The 22,108-nt window shown below is 36.7% G+C and overlaps 1 protein-coding gene across 1 annotated transcript; it reads left to right on the top strand.

The window, feature by feature from the left end:
• The first annotated feature begins 1,627 nt into the window (after positions 1 to 1,627).
• Positions 1,628 to 20,710, top strand: sh3bp5b (SH3-domain binding protein 5b (BTK-associated)). The gene is made up of 9 exons (XM_056270874.1): positions 1,628 to 1,898; positions 2,650 to 2,712; positions 7,058 to 7,186; positions 13,924 to 14,088; positions 14,166 to 14,296; positions 15,712 to 15,754; positions 16,157 to 16,376; positions 17,106 to 17,411; positions 20,073 to 20,710. The coding sequence occupies exons 1-9, from the start codon at positions 1,818 to 1,820 to the stop codon at positions 20,249 to 20,251; spliced, it is 1,317 nt and encodes a 438-aa protein (XP_056126849.1). The 5' UTR covers positions 1,628 to 1,817; the 3' UTR covers positions 20,252 to 20,710.
• The last annotated feature ends 1,398 nt before the right edge of the window (positions 20,711 to 22,108 follow it).

The raw sequence follows: 22,108 nt of genomic DNA, 5'->3' as shown, positions 1-22,108 counted from the left end.
CAAAAATACATTATAGATAGATATGATGGAGGCTTTATCATGACAATATGATAGCAGATAGCACACGTACGTCTGCAAGATGTCAGTTAAAGATCACTTCATCTGGAAAGCATTCTGTTTACTAACATCTGATAGGCGTATTTAAGATTTCAGTTTTACATTCTAAATCATAAACATCTTGAAGACCTTTTCTGAACATCTATTTGACATCTGACAGGAAACGTCCTATAGACGCATTGCAGATGAGCAAACATTCTAAAAAAATACGTCTTACAGATGTAAACACGCACATCAACATCTGTCTGTCTCAACAACATTAGTCCATTTTTGAACAACAAATCTTTGGCAGAAGCCAAAAATTTCAGGAAAACAAACTTGTGATTTCCTTAGCCAAAATAAGCAATCAATATGCAGTCCAGTGTAATTATTCTAATGATTTTATTATAATATGATATGTCAGCACAAATGAAGCCTATATGGGATATTATATCTCATCATCAGCCGCCCTCTTGTGGTGTAAAACAGTTTCATGTCACAAATTTCATGTCACAAAACGGCATAAGTGATATCAAATCACATTATATCAAGACCTGAAGAGTTGTTCTAATAAAGTTCAGTTGACCTTTAATCACAAGTCAAACCATCCTGTGCCTTTTTAATGATATAGGCCTATGTTTTGATGTCATTAATGTCAGTTTTTGGAAGGTTAAAAGATCTGTCTGGCACATGTTATCTCAATTTAACCCACAGCCTTGAGAACATTTTGGCATTGGAGATATGATAATACAATTAAGATAATGATGAATGTTTTTGGAAAACTTTCTCAAATCCTTCCAAACATGGGTGCCTATATGTTTTTAAAGGCCTTAAGGACTTCAAGTGCACTTAATAATTTGTATGGATATAGATGCCTTAAAAAACTAACAAGATTGACATTTAGCTTTGCTCAAGGATAGACTACATGTTTACTGTACAAAATCTTGGTAACAGTTTAAGATCCCAGACTGACGAACAAGATAGAGTGAAAAAATAGGAAATGTTTTATGCCTATAAATAAAAAAAATATCATAATGACATTATCTTATAAGATAATGTCATTATGATACTTTTTTTATTTATGGAATTGTTGATCATTTTAATAACATGGAGTTATGATGATAACATGGAGACAACAATAATTAAAATATAATAAAATTAAATGGAATATGATGAATTGTTTTGTTTTTATCAAAACGTGCATCTCCTGGACATCCTTATGAAGAAAGAAAACAAACACAGTAAAGTTGGATTTTTTGCTAACTTGCGGAAAACTGGCTATAAAACACACAGCCTTAAAGTTTGGTCAGCTGGGCTATTAATTTTTATAGGCCTACTGGTTTTATATTCATGATGTAGGCCTACACAACAGGTAACATATTTCGTGGAATGACACCTGCACCTGTACTTATCAGGTCCAACAGAGGAAGCCTATGCTCTTTCTTTAGACAAAGCGTTTTTGTCATTGCCAACAATTTGACACTCATTGCCGATAAGTGTTGAGCTGGAGAGAGAGAGAGAGTCAGTGGGAAAGCGATGGGGGCGGGGACAGACTTCACCTTGTCTTCACCATAGACTTCACGGCTCCCATTCAGCACAGCTGTGTGTGTGTGTGGGGATCCAGACACGCGTGTGGGTCTCTTTAAATGAGGAATCCGGACAGTGTCGGGGATTGATATCGGCGATTGGTGTGTAATAGTCTCTAACGGGCGCATAATCACCTCACTGGAGGGAATCTCTTTCTTTCTTTTCTGTTTTTTTTTGCAAGATAATCAAATAAAATGGACAGCTCAGACAAGGAGAACAGGTCGGATGAAGAATTTGAATCACCCGAAGAAGAAGAGGTAGACCCGAGAATTCAGGTAGATTGTCATTGATTTTTGTGCTTGACGAGATGAAAAGAGTGATGATTTCAAACACACTTATTACACATTGAGGAAGCCTAATTGATTGGTTTCATATCATATTTTGCTTATCGGTGACACTGCATGTTATTGACTTCTTGACACTGAGGGGGAATTATTGATTAATTCGCCGCAACTTGCTTTTTATTGTCGGCTCGTCTGCGATACTGAGTGCACTGGTGCCTCGATTCAGTGTTGCCAGATCCCGCTGGAAAAACAAGCCACCTGATCTGACAAAACACACAAATACGCGTGAAAGAAGCGAGAAGCCAGGTTTTTTATTTTTCTATAGCAAAGAGAATATCCAGATCCATTTGATTTGATGTAGGCCTACTAGCATAGACCTGAAATGCATTTGGAGAATCACCGGGAAAAGTCAAGAAAACGGGTGGAAACTATAGCGAATAAATTGACAACTGCTAGGCTATTACTCTTGATCATGCTTCTTTATGCTATGGATGTCACGACTCGCAGTTATGAAATAATAATAATAATTGCAATCCGAGACTGTCCATATTTGATCGACTTTGATTTGTATTGTTGATTATGATTAGCCGGTCTAAATATGTGCATATAGGCATAGCATCAACCAAGTTTTCTTTCTCTCCTTTGTTTGCGCTACTGCAGTCAATGAGATCCAAATGAAAGTGAATCCCTCAATGGGATATGTCTCTATTTTAGATTTCTGACTCTTGAGTTTTCTTTACAGGGCGAGCTTGAGAAGCTGAATCAGTCCACAGATGACATCAATAGATGTGAAACTGAGCTTGAGGTATGATTGCACGATCCAACATCCAAAAGTTTGGACTAAATGAATGGTCAAATAATATTTCTAGAATAGATATCATTTTATTTAATTAATGAATGAAAGCCCATTTGGACTGCTTATTGGTGGTGGTATTTTTTTTCATTTGTGTGCATACACACACACTATATATAATGTATTTTCTTTTTGCCAGGAATTTCAATTATTACTTTTCTAATATGATAATGCCATATTCTCGCTTCTTAAAATGTATCAGTTGGCAAATTGTTAATAGAAGTCACCTGTCTTAAGTTTGGATTTTGTACCATGGCACACCAAGGAACAGAATGTGTTATAATATCAGGATTATGCAATAGATCGTGTTCCTTGAGCACCATAAATGACTGGAATCTTGTATCCAGTAATGAATTCTGTGCTTCACTCACTGTAAAAAGTAAACTTACAAAAAGTTGATGAAAGATCAAAAGCCAAAAAAATAAAATGACAAGGAATATGATAGGCCTATTTTTGTTGATATTTGGCATTCATATCCTTTACATTTTTTATGCAGACCATTATTTAAGAGTCCAGCACAGATCTCAGAGATGCAGCATGCCGTAAACAAGGACATGTTTAGACAAAAACACACTCAGCTGTTCAGAATCAGTCATGTGGTCACTTTGGTCGCACTGAATTGTCCCGATGCCACTGAGTTCATTGTTTAGGCATGTCCTAATGTAATAATTTAATAAAATGACTTAGCTAGTCTGTAGTCTGATTGTGAGTCAAAAAGAGGCCGAAAGAGAAATACTTTCTCAAAATGTCTTAAAATCGCCTGTTTGCCGATTTCTCTGGCAGCCCAGCTCCGGAAGCAAAAACACTCTGAACATAGCATTAGCAAGTTGTTTCCTGCAGATAAAAATGAAGTAGGGCACATGCTAACTGTATAGTAATATTAGAGTTGGAAGAGCGCCGTGAAGATTTTTATAGATCTTTATTGATTAGGATATCTCTAAACTTCTTAAAACATAATGGAAAGCTTCTGGCTTGTTTTGTTTTTTGAAGTCGACTGTTATCTGAAAAAGTCGAGTCGACGTCGACTAATCGTTGATGACGTAATTAATAAAAACACAAGGGAATGGAATACTTTGCAACATGCCACAATTTGCAATTTATAAGCACAAAATTATACAGATGCTGACAGACAGCTCATAACATGTTGAAAGTTAACGGCAACAATGCAATGCGTTTTAGTGTAAAAGATTATTGATGCACAATGTCGGCATAACATAATGACATTTATGCAAAATATAAGCCTACTCGCTGTCACAGTCCTGCTCAGTCACAGTTTTTGCTTTTCGACCCTGGTTTGCATGTAAGAAGATGAGGGGATCGATGTGGGCTGGATGGAGGCTCGCCCGCTGTCGGCTGATGATAGCTATTCCTAGCCAGTGAGAGAATTTTCTCGCTTGGGTAGCTGGGACAGCCAAGAATCTTTTGCAAAGCTTGGCCAAACGAGGAAAATTGTCGTGCCTCGAGCACCTCCTAGTGGTCATTATAACACACAACTACATTACATTGCTTAAAGGGGTCATATAATGCCATTTTTGTACAAGCTAATATGATTCTTTAGGGTCTAAATTAAAAGTTTGTAATATACTTTAAAATTCTCATTAGTATTGTAAGAAAACACTTATTTTACCTGGTCAAAAACAGCTCTGTTTTCAGCACGCCGTTTCAGTGCATATGACTTTAAATGATAATGAGCTTTGCTCACCCCGCCTCTCTGTGCTGTGCATACACCATTTGTAACTCAATAACACAATAACCATAACGTGTTGTTCAGTATAAACGTGGGATTATGAATTATATTGAGAACGTCAAACATGCCGTAATGTACCCTGAGTGTAAACCTTAGACGCATTCATTGTGAAGCGTCCAGCTAGCGATTTGCAAAGATTAATATATTAATATAAAGTTTAATAAAACGTTACACTCACTTCCGTTCTTCTGGAGATTCAGCAGGAACACGAATATCTGGTACCGATCCTTTTTTCATGAGCAGCTTCTTAGCAAATCCAGCTTTATACTGACCCTCGTTTATAAAGCAGTCTGGTGAGAAATGATTCGCGCAAACATGAGAGCATTGACGTTGCTCGTGGGGAATATTCCCTTCGAAAACAAACTCAGCCACTGCTTCTTCAGCGGTTCGGATTTAGTAACATTAAAATGACTGCTGTGTTCGTTATTACACCCAAGAACAGAACACCACAATCGCTTAGACGCCATTCTGCTCATAGACAGTGCTCCAGCATATCAACAATGACCGCGCCGGTCCGCGCCGCGCAGACTATGATTGACAGCTCCCTCATGAGCGAGGGCGGGTCTGTGTTGAAACGCTCCTGTCAATCAACAATCGTGGGAGGGGCGTGCGAGCTTGTGACGTCACAGGCTCGAACGGCTCGATTTGAGGCCGTGGAAAACATATAAGGAGATTAAAACAAAACCACTGGATGGATTTTTATTATTATATGATGGTTGTGTACAGGCACTGCCAACACACATTTCAGTACAATCAACTTGTAAAAGTGCATGTACCATTATATGACCCCTTTAATAAGTTAATAGAACTCACATGATCAGCGCGACTATTCGACGTCAAGCTTAAAGCGTCATAGCAGAGCATTAATGAATAGTCTGTACCTATTTTATACACACAGAAAGTTAAGAAAGTTCAGTATAGTTGTCACTGTTTATGCAGACTTTCATGACCCAGTCCAACTCTGATGATTGTTCTGAGAATCCCATATATAGCCTAATTGAGCTATTTGTCTGTCAACCAAATTAGTGTTGCTTTTGCATCACTGGCCATGTTGCACTTCAAAGGGGACTAAAGATTTAACTCTTGGTGTTCTCTTTTTCCTGGAATGCAAGTGCTGCAAATAATCGATCTGTGTTGATGGGGGATTTATGGGATTTAATCTAATTGCTTTGCCTTGGGCAATAAATGGAAAATAATGATTTAACTACATGGAAAAAGCTTGTTTACAACTCAAGCGAAAAGCATATTTTTTCCATGTCCTTCAGACATCTTCACAAATCTTCTTGAAAATCTGATTACAGATAAACTCATTTTACTCCCTTTTTATGTATAGCACCTTTCATGTGCAAAGTAGTTGACCATAATGCCATGACAAGTTGAAATCTTAAAAGTATCCAAATGGCACAAGTCATTTCACTGTATAATTCTTGTTTTTAATGTTTATTATATACATAATATAATTATACGTAGCATTCCTTGTGTTTCCAAGTACTCAATTGATTTCAGATGTTGTCAGCATAAATCAATGTGGTAATTTCTATAAAGTTTGTTTGTGCCATCTCAACTCTGCATGTTTGTTTTGGTTGGTATGATGTGTACAATGCATCACCTTTGATCCAGAACTATGTTCATAAAAGAAATAACTCAAAACTTTACATAACTGTATTAAAATTATAATTATGGTTGATACCAGTAAGCTAAATTAGCTCATATTTATTTTCATGTAATGGCCAATATTAAAATTATATATTTTGTTTAAATAACTTAAAATAAATAAATTAAATAAATATGCAATTAATTAAATAAAATGAAATGCTACAAATTAAAAAATGGTAATTCATTTTGAGATTTGCTAGTTTTTTTTTAATGGTGTTATTAAATTATGTTTTTTGTGTTGCTTGATGTAAAATTTTTATGCCATTTGATATCATCATTAATAATAAATATAATTCTTTTTTTTTTAAGATTAACGTTGAGTTTGCGTTTAAACGACGATGATGTAATAGAAAAGTTTTTACTTGACGTTTTTCACAGACGACAACGTTGTCAAAACGATCCCTGTCACAGATCAGCGAAAATGACTAATACGCTGTATTATGTTGCCAGACCAGTAGATGGCGATGTGACTTTGTAAAGAAACTACGCGACTATAGCCTGAACATGAATACGCATGTGCATTCCGTCACAGTTTTCTCAAATTCGTTTTTGTAGTTTACAGAGAAGATAACAGTATCGTTTTTAAAAAACTTGCACGTTTTCAAAAGTTTCAGTTTTCAGGCCCCCAAAACGCTGTTGTACTGTAAATGAACGGTCAAAACGGATAAAAAGTTTTCTGTTTATGGTTGAAATTGTAAACACCTCCTAAGTGAGCATTAGATGACAGCAAAAGTATTCAAAATACACAAATAGAGAAAATAAGCAAATTACAATTAAATGTACAATACCGACAGATTCGATAAGTAAAAAAAGTCTCTAATATTTGCTGGTATCGATATATTGTGCATCCCTAAACATAGCCATTTGATTGTTCATGTTTTGGTACGTGTCTAGGATGCCAGGCAGAAGTTTCGTTCTGTGCTGGTGGAAGCCACTTTAAAGCTGGACGAGCTGGTGAAGAAGATTGGAAAAGCGGTGGAGGAATCGAAGCCGTACTGGGAGGCCCGGCGGGTGGCACGGCAGGTGAGGCCAAGAAAATCAAAACAAGAACCCAATATTATCTTCCTAAAGCCAACTTCACCCACACAGCGTCTGTTTTTAGTTGGCACTCCACCATTTTGTCTGCGGTGTGTTTTCTTTTATCCCTCTCTGGAGATTGTGCTATCAGCTTGTTATCTGAGCTGGATGGCACAGTAGCATTAACTCTAGATCTGTCACAGGTGGTTGGCTTCATTCAACAAGGCGTAAAAGACTTTGCAGAGAGAGAGAGAGAGAATTTTTAAATGCTCAATTCTCAGTTCCCTTTTCTCAAAGGCCTGTGCTATTCTAAGAGCAGATTATCAGTTTATCTCGGTTAGTGAATTGCAGCTGGGGTGTTGAAGGGGGGAGAAGGGGCTGTAAAATTTCTCATTTGCTTTGACTTGTAAAAGCAAACTTCCTCTGATTTTATAGTATACAACATTTGGTGAACTTTATGTGACTGAATCAGTAACAACTGAAAAGAGTCCTGAAAAGAGTCCTGAAACTGGGGCAAGATAGTGTTATGCTTTTCACTCCATGAAGGAAGAATTTTTGGTGGCCTATTTAATTTCACTGACAAAGCACCTGATTTTCTTCAGTTTCCTTGGTGGTGAAGGAGAGCGATGTGCCCTTTGAAGTTATTTTCCTCAGGGACAAACAGAAGTGTTTTTATGGAAACAGTCCCGTTTGGGTTGTCAAGCTCCTTTATAGTGAAAAATGTGGAGATGATTCATTTAAACTGGTTTAAATTTTTCTTCGCTCTTCTGAAGGATGAGCTTTTATACTGACAGGTTATTCTAATTTGAAACACCAGTTGCCTTTTAGCGAGAAGTGTTATGTCTTGCATTATGCTACATTGTCAATGATAAACTTCTTCTGTTGGGGAGAAAACCCCTCAAAATTGCACAAACAAATGGGTGAGAGATGATGATGATGATGATTATTATTATTATTAAAGAGTTAGTTCACCCAAAAATGAAAATTATGTCATTAATTACTCACCCTCATGTCATTCCACACCCGTAAGACTTTCGTTCATCTTCGGAACACAAATCTTTTTGATGAAATCTGAGAGCTTTCTGTACTCTTCATTGACAGCTACGCAACTACCACTTTGACGCTTCAAAAAGTTCATAAAGAGATCGTAAAACGAATCCATATTAATTGAGACATTTAGACCAAATTTTCTCAAGGGATTCGTTCACTTTATATAATGAACAGGTTTAATTTAGGCTCGAAGATGATTTAAAATTTTGGGATGAACTGACCCTTTTGTTTAATTTTTTTTTACTATTACTTACTACTACTATAGTACTACACATATAAAAATAATATTAATATTTATAATGAATCTTAGCTTTATTTACAACCATGTCATTTATTATTCATTATTATTAATCTTTGCTTGATACACAAATATGCCACTTATTATTGAAATAATAATATTCATTATCATAATTATCTTAAATTAATATTTGCTTGATGCACAATTATGCTATTTATTATTACTGAAATAATAATAATAAGAATCATCTTTAAAATTCTTTATAAATAATATTTGCTTGCTGTACAATTTTTATGCCATTTGATGATGAATATGATCATTATTATTAGTAGTAATAATACCACAAATATTTATAATTTATCTTTGCTTGATATACCATTTTTATGTAATATCTGTTTTTGTCTATGTGGACAGGATATTCTGACCCAAATTCCCAGAAGAGTGAGACCGTAACATTTATGGTTTTCATATGTGTAACAGATATGTCAGGATTTACACTGCATGATCAGTCTCTCTCTCTCTCTCTCTCTCTCTCCTCTGTGCTGTCTCTCTGCAGTGAACACTTGACTGCAGTGAAGCTTTAACTGTTTCGTGTCTCTGCAGTTTGCCATGTCTCTCTCCCCCCACCACTGTCTCTGTCTGAACATCTCCCCCTGAATTTCCATCAATATATTTAGAAAAGAATTTCAAACAACCACTTATGACCTCTTCTGCCAGTTTTATTTATCGCAAGCATCAGTGGAAATCCCCCCTAATTCAATTGTTACCTTATTTAGAGCTACATCCCGCCTACGTCGAGCTTGTTCTTGGTTTGAAATTACTTCTGCAATAGACAACATCCTTTTTCTTTATATATGTATATGTGCTATATTCAGAGAAGCAGCTGGCTGTTTTAGACTACAGCATATCGCAGATCTGATGCATTCCAATGTCTCTCTAAATAAAAGGCCTTGTCTCGTTTTCAAAAGGGGTCAGTTTGCTATACTGTAAGAAGCTCTTGATCAAAAGTTAACAGCTTGTTCATCTAGCCGTATATTTTCTCATACAAATGTGATTTCTTATTCGCAATCTGTATTTAGAGTGGCCCACTTCAAAGTCTAGTTTACACTTATACAATCGTCAAGTGTCCATCACAATCCTTTGTAAATATGCATGGCTCACGAGGCTTCAGCGGCAGTTGTCAGAATCTTTTAGCTCTGATGGCAGTTGAAGACTCTTGAGTTTAGATGGAATCAGTGATGAGGTATAATGAATGCAGGAAACCGTATAAGCACCACGTATGACCGGTCTGCTGATTCGTGGATTGAAGTTTTTTCAGAACTGTTCTCATATTAATAATTCAGAACACATTTCTCATTAAGAGCTCCTCTGAATAATGCACACACATACTCATTCTCATATATACATTGGTTTTCCGGCTACTGTACTTCCAGTATGCTTGTAAAAAATGATTTTGCTGGGATGGATTTGTGAAGACTTCAACATCAGCATTCATTGCCAAGAGCCGTGAAATATATTTTAAAGGCGAATTAAATTAACGAAGTTGCATATTTTGACGCAATTATTTTGGTAGCATTAAAGGGATAGTTCACACAGAAAGGAACATTTTCATAATTGATTCACCATCATGTCATGCCAAATCTCTCTTCTGCAGGATACAAAAGAAGATATTTTGTGAAAGTCAATTTGGTCCAATGTTGTTTTGGCCATTTACACTGCTAGTACGTACGATTTTCTTAAAATGTATGAAAGAAGTCTTTTATGCTCACCAAGAATGCATTTATTTGATAAACAATACAGTAAAAAACAGTTCTATTGTGAAATATTATTACAATTTAAAAGAGCTATTTTCTATTTGAATACATTTTAAAATGTAATTTATTCCTCTGATGTTAAAGCTGAATTTTCAGCATCATTACTTCAGTCTTCAGTGTCACACGATCCTTCTCAAATCATTCAAATATGCTGATTTGGTGCTCAATATTGAAAACAGTTGTGCTGCTTCATATTTTATGGAAACCAGGATTAGGATTCTTTGATGAATAGAAAGTTCAATAGAATAGCGTTTTTATTGTGTAACAATATAAAAGTCTTTAATGTCCGTTTTCAAATTTAATGCATACTTGCCCAATAAAAGCAAGTAAATATCGAAAAGCAAGTCTGTTTATTTCTCTGATTTAAACAGGCTGTGTTTGCTGTTGTACCTTTGAGACTTCTGAATGTAAATAACTTGCATAATGATTTGCTAGCCATGTGTTTAGCTAATCAGTATATAACCACAATGTAGAGTGTGGAAATGAGTGCCAATGCTTAAGTGCTGTGAACGTTAGACTCTGTCTAGATACAACACTGAACTGCTCTGTTTTAGAAGAGCAAGGGAAATCATTTTGCCGTGATGTGTCCTCGGAGCACACTTGAACACAGGGAAGGACCATTCTCCTGCCGATTTGTCATGTCCAATGATGGTTTCAATGGTCTCACTCAGCACTTCAGTTTGAGAAGCGGGTCCCGCTCTTGTCAGATGTCCCGCCAGCAGAGCTAAAACACCTGCAGCTATGTGTGGGTGTCATGAAACTCTCTCAGAACGCCACTGCAGTCTTCTCATAAAAATATGAGTAGCTTGAATATAAATTCTTTCGCTTTATGACTACCTCAGATGTCCTAAATGTGAACTTGTGTTTTCCTAAGGCCTGGATTATCGCAATGTTTCATGTATCGCAATCGCCATGATGGGATAATTAAAAATAATGTGGTTCATTTGTTAAGAAAATGCTTGGTTTACAGCTTTGACATTTACCCTTAAATATTGTTGACGTTCATAGCAAATTAGCAGTTATTATTACTATGACGCATACATTTGATGATTGAGTTGGATACAATTAGACTAATAGTACACAAAGGCCAATGTTGCTCGGTAAGTCAAAAGCATTACGATAAGAATTTTTCCTCAAACGCTATAAGACATATTGTAATATTGTGAAGCATTCCCAGCTCACAAAAAATATGTTCTTAGAACGGTTTGCTAATATTCCCATTAAGTTATGAAACGTTATTTTTTTATTTTTTTAAGTTTTAAACTTTTTTGGTTATGGGAATATTATATTTTGCAAACATTATGCTTTCTTGGTGGTAAATTGCTATAGCTGTTTAATGGTGACTGCATGGCACCAAAGCAGTTTTATTGCAATCAGTTTATGAGTCATAACCCCTCTGCTGCCTTCCGCCTTCAGTCAATAAGCTTTAAAGAATAAGTTGGAGAATTTCATAATGGCTATATTTATCACAGCTACACTTGGTTTTTTTAATGAGAATGTATTGTGTAGAAACCCCTTTTGGCCCCAAATCAGCTCATGGTTTATTTTCTGCTACAGAAAAGTTTGATAAGATGAACTCTATAGTCTCATGTTTAAGCTCGAAGTCCCAGTAGGCCAGTGTGCGTTGAAGCAATGAAAGCATTAGTCTTGAGAGGGGTGATCTCCAGGTCAAAAAGAGCCACAAATGATCTTGTTTTTATGCCAGTCAAATGAGATGTACAAAAGCATTGCAAACGACTTTAACCAATTGTCCTGGTTCTGGCATAATGACATCAAAACAGCATGTCAACTGGGTCACCATCGACCCAGAACATCTCATTATGAGGCCGTCGTCTCTGTGTAATTTTTGGAGGAGGATAAAGCTTTGATGTAATAGCCTAAGACTTTTCCATAAACAAAGAGAAGTACTTTTTCTGTCCATTTAATTGCAGTAAAGTTAATAATCATCGTCGTCTCTCTCTGTTTCCTGGAATGAAATCAAATTATTTTTGTGCTGCTTGTTAAATATTAGATGTGATTTATTGCAATGCCTCTCTTTGCTGCGAAACTGATTTGAAGCAGTTAGTATTAACACGCTACTCCTCTGGAAATAACTTTAGACCTCAAGAGTACCTCTGAGCGCAATTTGAATGAATATTTTAACAAGTTTTTCCCTGCATAAATACGAAAGCTTCTAAAGTTTTGGCATCTGCTGAATTCTTAAGAGTACTGGCCATTTTAAAGACTTTGTAGCTTGATTGTTGTCTTTTTATGGTTATGTTGTTCACACACTAGTGCTGTCAATCGATTTAAAAAAGTTACTAATTAATCAACATTTTTCTGTAATTAATCACGATCACTGGTTTTTAATATATTATTTATATTGTAATCATTTCACATTTCCAAATGAATGTTGAAACAACATAATGATCGTATATTTTAAATATTTGTTTAATGCCATTTTTTATTTTTTTACAAATGAAGGCCAGTGTCTCAGATACCAATGCTGCTACTGATGTCTTAATGAAATTGATTCTTTTTCTCAAATTTAGCAATTAATTGTAGCCCTTCAACATTGCAATTTTGAATTTTAACATTTATTAGGCTTTATAATAAATATCACATTTAGCTGTGGCTTTGATGCATTTTATTTTATTTCATTTCACAACTTTCTACACCAGCCCTTCGATCTTGTCCTTTCCTGGGTGGACTGGAGATCTGTCCTGCCATCTGCAGCGATCGCCTGTTGTCAGCTCTCTGTGGCAATGCGGCAGCATCATGTCAACTGTAAAGCCTGAGCTAAAAATAGCCTGTGTGTGAGTGAAGAAGGGATGGAGGAAAAGGGAAAGAAAAAGTAAATGAATTGAGCTGTCTCAAATGAAGAATGAAAGGCTATAATAGGACAGATTGGATGAAAGGTAGAGATTATCCCTGGGATTATTGCGTATCCATTGGACTGCCAGTGTTTGATACAGTGCACATTCAGTTTTGAATCTCATAGAATTCAAGGTCTTATAGTAGAGATATGTATCACTTTCCCTGGGTGACAGACATAACAAGAATGTTGTTTTATTGTGAATGTTCACACTGCTCTTTACCTGTATAATAAATGTAACTGTCATTTCAAAAATAACCATATAATGTTTTACACTTGTTTGTGCTTGTGTGTGTAGATAGATATGTAGATAGTAAGTAATATTAATGCGTAATGCAGATAATAAACTTTGAATGAATTACTGGCATATTCTCCAAATTTCTGAGTTGGTTTATATGATCTCTCTCTATGCTTTACATCTCTTCAAACTTGGTGTGAAACTGCCTCATTGCCATTGGTTGGTTTAAAAACCTATCCTGTTTTGTTTGGCTATGTCGGTAAGAGGTTTCCACTGAGGTTTTCTGTCAGTGGGAGTTACGTGGAGATTAGAGTTAAAAAGTAATGGAATAGGAAAGGATTACGTTTTTTGCACGACTTTAGCATGGCTTGCTTTAATTCACCATAAAGGAAGTTCAAGGGTGACTTTTAATATGTCACCATACAGGAAGTTCTGTGCATTTGTAAAGTTTCTCCATCTCTTGCACTGATTGCTTCATGGATTATCCACATTGTTGTTTACTGTGGCATTGGACTCTGTTTATGTAAATGCCTTCTGCCTGTTTCCTAGACTCAGCTGGAAGCACAGAGATCCACGCAAGACTTCCACAGGGCCACGGAGGTACTGCGGGCGGCCAAAGAGACCATCGCCCTGGCTGAAGAGAGGCTGCTGGAGGACGACAAGAAGCAGTTTGACTCGGCCTGGCAGGAGATGCTCAACCACGCAACACAGCGAGTGAGTGATGCAAAGTTGTGGGATGGTAGGATGAGGTGAACCAGGAAGTACTCTAACATCCCTGTTTTGGTTTATAGGTGATGGAGGCAGAGCAGATAAAAACACGCAGTGAGCTTCTGCACAAGGAGACCGCTGCCAAATACACTGCCGCCATGAGCCGAATGAAACAGCTGGAGAAGAAGCTCAAACGCACCATCAACAAGTCTAAGTATGCACCGATTAATTTGTTAAACGCACAAGCATTCAGTGAAACCATTTTGGCTAGTAGTCTTCGCTTATCATGTCTGATGCATATTGCACACAAAAATGGCATGAGGATCCTTAAACAGCCAATGGATGGTTGCTATGTTGTATGTTTATGGGGACTGTAAGTTTTACTTTGTTGTTATAGTTAAAGGTGCAAAACGCAAGTCTCTGAGTTTTTGCAGAACTACGCCCCCTCTGGCGACAAGCAAAACTGCAACCAGAGTTGTGCACGCTCATGGACCACACGCATCTTTTATTGGATATGTTTTATGTTTCATGTTGTACTATTCTTCCGAACACAATTCCTAGTTTATGAAACTGTTCACTAACAATGGTAGAAAAACCAATTCTGATTGTACATGTATCTAGCTTACGCTAAAGCATTACACATTTTACGCATCGTCGTTTGTTGTCATACATAGATTGGCCGTATCAAACATTAGAGACTGGGCTATATCTTACCGTTTTATCAAGAAAAAAGCCAACTGAGGATCCCATTTGAGACCAAGAGCAGACCGGAGATCTCTCCATTTGTTGAATGCCTTCCCGAGGTTGACTCTCGTCTTACTCCGACGCCTGTCTGACTCCAATTTGGACCTTTTGGTGGCACTAGACAAAATTTTTCTTTTCTTTACTTTACGTGGAGTTTGCGTTGGGGTTTGGAATGGACTACAAGCCGGTCTCTTTGAATCCATCTTCTACCTTTGACGCACGAGTTGTCTTCGCTGATGCTGAGAATGGCGGCGCCGGCGAATACACAAACCTGCGAGACATAGCCTGGTGAGCGTGAACGCGCATGATGTCACGCCCAGTCTCAAATTCGAGCCCGAATCCCTCTTATATATTTTACTGTACAGGATTATAGAGGCAATCTCAGTGCGCAGAGAAGGGCTCATTCAGCCCATCAGGCAGTTCTTTAAGCATGTATAGGATAGAAAAACAGGTATTTTTAACATGAAAAGTTGCGCAATGCACCTTTAATTTACTAGCGATTCCAGATTTACCCACTCCAAGGTCCGAAACAATTCCTACACAAGTCAGTATGAAATATGTTACAACGCAATTTGTAATGCACCACCGTACTTTTTTTGCATTGTTATTGTTCTACGTAGGCAGTTTTTGTCCATAATTAGTTTATGCTGAGAGTTCAGCCATCTGTGTCTGTGAGACTAGGCTCATGTTAAACCCTTAACTATCAGTTTTAGGGGGGTTTCTCACACGTGATGGTGACTCGGCAGGCTCCAGAACCTTATTAATCCTCTCACTCATCATTAGATTAATGTGTCAGCATGTGAACGGTTGCCATGGTGATATGTACGATTATATTTATAGGCCTTTACAGTAGCTCTAATCACTTTTTCTCACTCTCTTTTTCAGGCCCTACTTTGAAATGAAGGCAAAGTATTACTTGCAGCTTGAGGTACTTATGGATGTTTCATGATAAGTGCTACATGATAAATCATTTTTTAAATGCATAAAACATTTTTAGTGATTTTATTATAATTTCAAAATCTAAAAAGCTATTAAAGATTTACTTAACATTTAACATTAACATTTAAAAATTTTTTTTTAGTTTTGCTTAAGACAAGAAAAAACTTTGCCATTGGAGTTCGAAAGCTAATTTAGCATATTCTCCAAAAACAATCTTCTCAAATATTTAATACAGAAATTAAAAATACATATTTTTAATTGTTTAATTGTTTTTTTATAATTTAATCTATTTACCTGTATGTGTTGGCCCTTACTTTTTCGATTTTTTGTCCATGTTCCTTTTTCATATCTTGTTTAATGTCAACTCAGTTTTTTGTCCTTCCCTCTTAAGCAACTGAAGAAGAATGTGGATGACCTCCAGGCCAAGCTGACGCAGGCTAAAGGGGAATATAAGTCAGCCCTCAGGAACCTGGAGATGATCTCAGATGAGATCCATGAGCGCAGACGTTCTTCAGTCATAGGCCCGCGGGAGAGAGGTGTGGGTGCAGAGGGGGACGGTGTCATTGGTGAAGACCTGTCTGGCTTTAAGATGGAGTCTGATGGAATATCAAGTGAGTCCATGCAACATACTGTCTCTAAACAGCACTCTAGGCATCATAGATGCTCATCATAGATGCATAGATGCTAGGCAGCAAAATTAGGCTGCCTTTTAAAAATCATTGTGGGCAATTATAAGGCCCCGTTCCCAGAATGCTTCGCAACAAAGAAATTTTGATTATATCTTATACTGAAAAGCAATGATAAAAATGTTTCAGTTTAATTTCAAATGGATATTTTCACTAAATAGTTGTTTTATTTAATATAATATTAATAGCATATATATATATATATATATATATATTTGTTGATGGAATGCATTAATTGTGACTGGGATGTGACAGTTCTTTTGTTTTATTCAGGTAAATTCAGTATTCTAGGTCTTTTCTACCCTTTAAATGTTTGTCCTTACTCTTAAGCACTCCTTAAGCTATTAACTTTAAACAACTCTTTAGTTGAATAGATCAAAACTGTTGAATGAGATCCATTTTTGTCTTATTTTATTATTTGCTCACTCTCATGTCGTTCTGAAACCTGATTCAGATTAAGACCTGATTAAGATCATGTGGTTCATTGATTTTAAAAACCTTTGGATATAAAGGTTTTATTTCTGTGTCTATTATAGTACATTTAGTAAAAAAGTATAAATGTCTACATAAAATGTCTATTTATATAAAAATTCAAAACCATGACCTGACCATCTACATGTTCCAGAATCAGATTTGTCCTTTGTCTTCCTGCAGTGGCGTCTGGGTCCTACGAGGATGAAAACTGCAGCACGAGTGCCATGTCAGAGGAAGACTCTGAGACTCAGTCCAACAGTAGCTTCAGTTCTGGGACGAACAGCCCTCTGGACTTGCCTTACCCTTTCTCCTCCTCATCCTCCTTTTCCTCTGCCTCTCCAACCTCCACCTCCCCCTCCTCTCGCCCCTGTAGTCTGGACCTGCCCAGCACCGTCTCTTTGTCTGATTTTAGCCTGATGTCCCCCATCCTCGGCCCACGCAGCGAATGCAGCGGCGCATCCTCCCCCGAGTGCGACCTAGAGAGAGGTGAGATATTCTTAGATGCGTTTACGTTGACGGATGGGACCCAAATAACGCTGCACTAGCACGTGAGGGATTGAATTAAGGCTTGTTCTTGTTTCTCCTGTGAGACGATGCCATTTTTCTTTGTTTTCGGCCTGCTTGCACCTGTGTCCTCTAGGGGGGTTCATTAATCTCACTGATGGATAACTGCGTGGCTTTTCAGCGCCTAAATAAGTCCAACACAAATGTATCTGCTAAAATGTGATGTTTTTAAAGCAGGGCTGTTAATTTACACATGAATATAAATATCTAGAATAATTATAAAATGACATTATAATATTTATTTTTTAGGGCTGTCAAATGATTAATCGTGATTAATCACATCCAAAATAAAAGTTTACATAATATATGTGGGTGCACTGTGTATAATTATTTTATATATATAAATACACACACATGCTTGTATATATTTAAGAAATATTTTCATGTATATACTTGTATATAGATTTATATATAATTTATATTATATATAAATATAAATATTTTATATATAAATATTTTTTTTCTTAAATATACATGCATGTGTGTGTATTTATATATATATATACAAAATAATTATACACAGTGCACCCACATATATTATGTAAAAAAAACTTTTATTTTGGATGTGATTAATCGTGATTAATCATTTGACAGCCCTATTATTTTTACATTTATATCACGAGTACAATTATTGTAAAAAAAATAAATATATCCTTATCATTATTATAATTTCTATAATTAACATTTTATTATAATAATAATTTAATACACGAGTACATTTAGTAAAATTATTGAAAAATATATAATATCCTTATCATTATTATATTTTATAATTAACATTTTATTATTGTTTATTATATATAAATTATTATGTAATATATTATGCTATTAAATAAACAGTACAATTTCTCTCTCTCTATATATGTATATATGTATTGTACTGTATGTATTGTATACATTGTACTGTGTGTGTGTGTTTGTGTGTATATATATATATATATAATAAAATTTTGTAAAATATTATATTGCATTATAATAATTTACAATACAATAACAGAATTATAACAGGGTTAGTAGTAAAATATAATATTACAAACAAAACATCGATTTTATATTAAAACATTTTATGTATGTATAGGTATAGTAATATATACGTGTGTGTGTGTGTATATATATATACACTCACCTAAAGGATTATTAGGAACACCTGTTCAATTTCTCATTAATACAATTATCTAATCAACCAATCACATGGCAGTTGCTTCAATGCATTTAGGGGTGTGGTCCTGGTCAAGACAATCTCCTGAACTCCAAACTGAATGTCAGAATGGGAAAGAAAGGTGATTTAAGCAATTTTGAGCGTGGCATGGTTGTTGGTGCCAGACGGGCCGGTCTGAGTATTTCACAATCTGCTCAGTTACTGGGATTTTCACGCACAACCATTTCTAGGGTTTACAAAGAATGGTGTGAAAAGGGAAAAACATCCAGTATGCGGCAGTCCTGTGGGCGAAAATGCCTTGTTGATGCTAGAGGTCAGAGGAGAATGGGCCGACTGATTCAAGCTGATAGAAGAGCAACTTTGACTGAAATAACCGCTCGTTACAACCGAGGTATGCAGCAAAGCATTTGTGAAGCCACAACACGCACAACCTTGAGGCGGATGGGCTACAACAGCAGAAGACTCCACCGGGTACCACTCATCTCCACTACAAATAGGAAAAAGAGGCTACAATTTGCAAGAGCTCAACAAAATTGGACAGTTGAAGACTGGAAAATGTTGCCTGGTCTGATGAGTCTCGATTTCTGTTTAGACATTCAGATGGTAGAGTCAGAATTTGGCGTAAACAGAATGAGAACCTGGATCCACCATGCCTTGTTACCACTGTGCAGGCTGGTGGTGGTGGTGGTGGTGTAATGGTGTGGGGATGTTTACTTGGCACACTTCAGGCCCCTTAGTGCCAATTGGGCATTGTTTAAATGCCACGGTCTACCTGAGCATTGTTTCTGACCATGTCCATCCCTTTATGGCCACCATGTACCCATCCTCTGATGGCTACTTCCAGCAGGATAATGCACCATGTCACAAAGCTCGAATCATTTCAAATTGGTTTCTTGAACATGACAATGAGTTCACTGTACTAAAATGGCCCCCACAGTCACCAGATCTCAACCCAATAGAGCATCTTTGGGATGTGGTGGAACGGGAGCTTCGTGCCCTGGATGTGCATCCCACAAATCTCCATCAACTGCAAGATGCTATCCTATCAATATGGGCCAACATTTCTAAAGAATGCTTTCAGCACCTTGTTGAATCAATGCCACGTAGAATTAAGGCAGTTCTGAAGGCGAAAGGGGGTCAAACACAGTATTAGTATGGTGTTCCTAATAATCCTTTAGGTGAGTGTATATATATACAGTGTGTATTTTTCTTTATTTTTTTCTTCATTTATTACTTGTATGCTAGCAACACCAAGGTCAAGAGTTATTTTTCCAGGAAATGCATCAACTGATAAAATCTATACTTTGAATGCAATGTAGTTCGCTTTGGATAAAAGCGACAAATACGTAAAAGTTAATTATAATAATACTAATATTTTGCTCTTTAATTACTGTGGTTGATTTAATCAGCTTCATTGTGTACAGGTGACAGAGCAGAAGGTGCCGAGACCGTACTGGACAACGTTCTCAATAACAATCGTATAAGCAACACTAAAACAACCTTTGGCCTGGATAGCCGTTTCCGCCTGCTTTCTCTAAAACTTAGCCGAAATGAAAGCAGAAAAAACGCTCAGAAATCCACAATCCTCCTCGATGGGATGTGACTGCAACATTCCCACGGCGTTGATGTATTCATCCACATTCTGTGTGCTATGGAAAGGCACTGGCAGCCACTCGTCCTTCACTTTAGTGTCATCCCAGCCCATTCCCGTTCCGCCAACTTTCAGACTGAACTTTCACTCGATCTCACAGGTGTGAGAAAAGCAACCAAGGACACGATGTGCTGAGGAGGCAAATATCCCATTAGAAGGGGAATGGAACTGGGTTAAGCTTTGAAAAGACAACAAATCTCTATAAAATACATCAATTGTGAGATCAACGTTCCCACACGTTCCAGTTAAGATCTAAAGAGTCTGAAGACACTTATGGATGACGTTAGCACTTGTTAATTAAGATGCATAAGAGATTAGTTATGCTGTAGATTTATGCCACTTGTTGTCTTTTTAAAATCTGTGTAACTGTCATGGAAAATATACAGAGTCAGATTTGTGTGGCAGTATAATGTTAAACAATCTGCGCCTGAACCTGCATGTCCTTCATAAACTCTTAAAAAAGGACTCAAAATCATCTGAGGAACCTCTGCGCTGCATCGGTGACTCTTGAGGAAGTGACTGCATCACAGGATGTCATCCGGAGACCTGCAGCAGCTACAGGCTGATCCGTACAGGTCACTTTCACCTTCCTTCACAAGCCAAAAGTGTGAGCTTCCCTACACGGGTGGACAGTGTGCATGCCGCTCCATTTTTGTCTCTCTACGTAAAGAACAATCTTCATTTTCAATATAAATAGAAAAAAAGCAATAGAAACAGATTCACAATAGTTTTGTGGAAGAATGGTTCAGAAAGTAGTGTAAAAAGCTGGATTTGTACTGTTCTGAAGGGGGCAGAAGGCTTATGGGAATCCTTTGATGGGTCTCGGTGGGGGACGTTCAGCACTGATGAAGAAGACTATTACGGAGCGTTTCATCCAGCTTGTGTGGTGCAGTAGGCACTGATTTCGACACTGATGGCACAGCTTCAGGTCTAGTCATTAGGCTTTGTGTTTTTGTGTGACCTCGTCTCATTTTTTATTTTTTATTTCTTCTCAAATGTTAGTTCTTTTGATCTGTTGCCGTTTTGAGAAACGATGGTAAGAAAAGAAACCCTGTAGCAGTATTTAAGTGATTTATGGTGTCTAGTCTTTTGTTGTTTACAAAGCTTGTGTAATTGTTTTCAGACTGAAATAAAATGATACCTACAGCACAATTATTAGTCAAGTAAGTCAAAAAATCACTGTTAGCTTACTGCCGTAAACCATTTTCCGTGTCTGAGTCGATAAACCTGTGTGCAATGCCACTCCGGCCTCAGTTTGAGTACCGGCTTGGATTCTTTTTGTGCTCTCTACTTAATAAAACATATTGGGTAGTCTTCAGTGTCATATGATCCTTCAGAAATCATTCTAATATGCTGATTTATTGCTCTAGAAACATTACCAATGATGAACAGCTGTGCTGCTTAATATTTTTTAAAGACACAGTGCCACATTTTTTCTGTTTTTTTTTTTAAGAATAAAAAAGTTAAAAAGAGCAGCATTTAAAAAAATATAAACAATTTGTAATTTTATAAATGTCTTTACTGATTACTTTTGATCCATTTAATGCATACATGCAGAAAAAACATTATTTTCTTTCCCAAAAAAAAAACCACGTACTAACCCCAATCTTTTGAATGGTATTGTATGTATGTGTAAATATAAATAAATATATAGAAATATAGGCCTATGGTAGAGAATGGCGCTACCAAGCTCATGGGTTTAATTCCCAGAGAACACAGGTAAAACCGATATATAAACCTTGAACAATATAAAACTTGCCCAGTGTCAAATGTGAGTAAAAATAGGCCCTGGCGAATATATGAAACTGT

The sequence above is a fragment of the Rhinichthys klamathensis genome, unplaced genomic scaffold, assembly GCF_029890125.1.
Source record: "Rhinichthys klamathensis goyatoka isolate OS25496 unplaced genomic scaffold, OSU_Roscu_1.1 h1tg000309l_1, whole genome shotgun sequence".
Lineage (NCBI taxonomy): Eukaryota > Metazoa > Chordata > Actinopteri > Cypriniformes > Leuciscidae > Rhinichthys > Rhinichthys klamathensis.
This window is presented reverse-complemented; position numbering and strand designations above follow the sequence as displayed.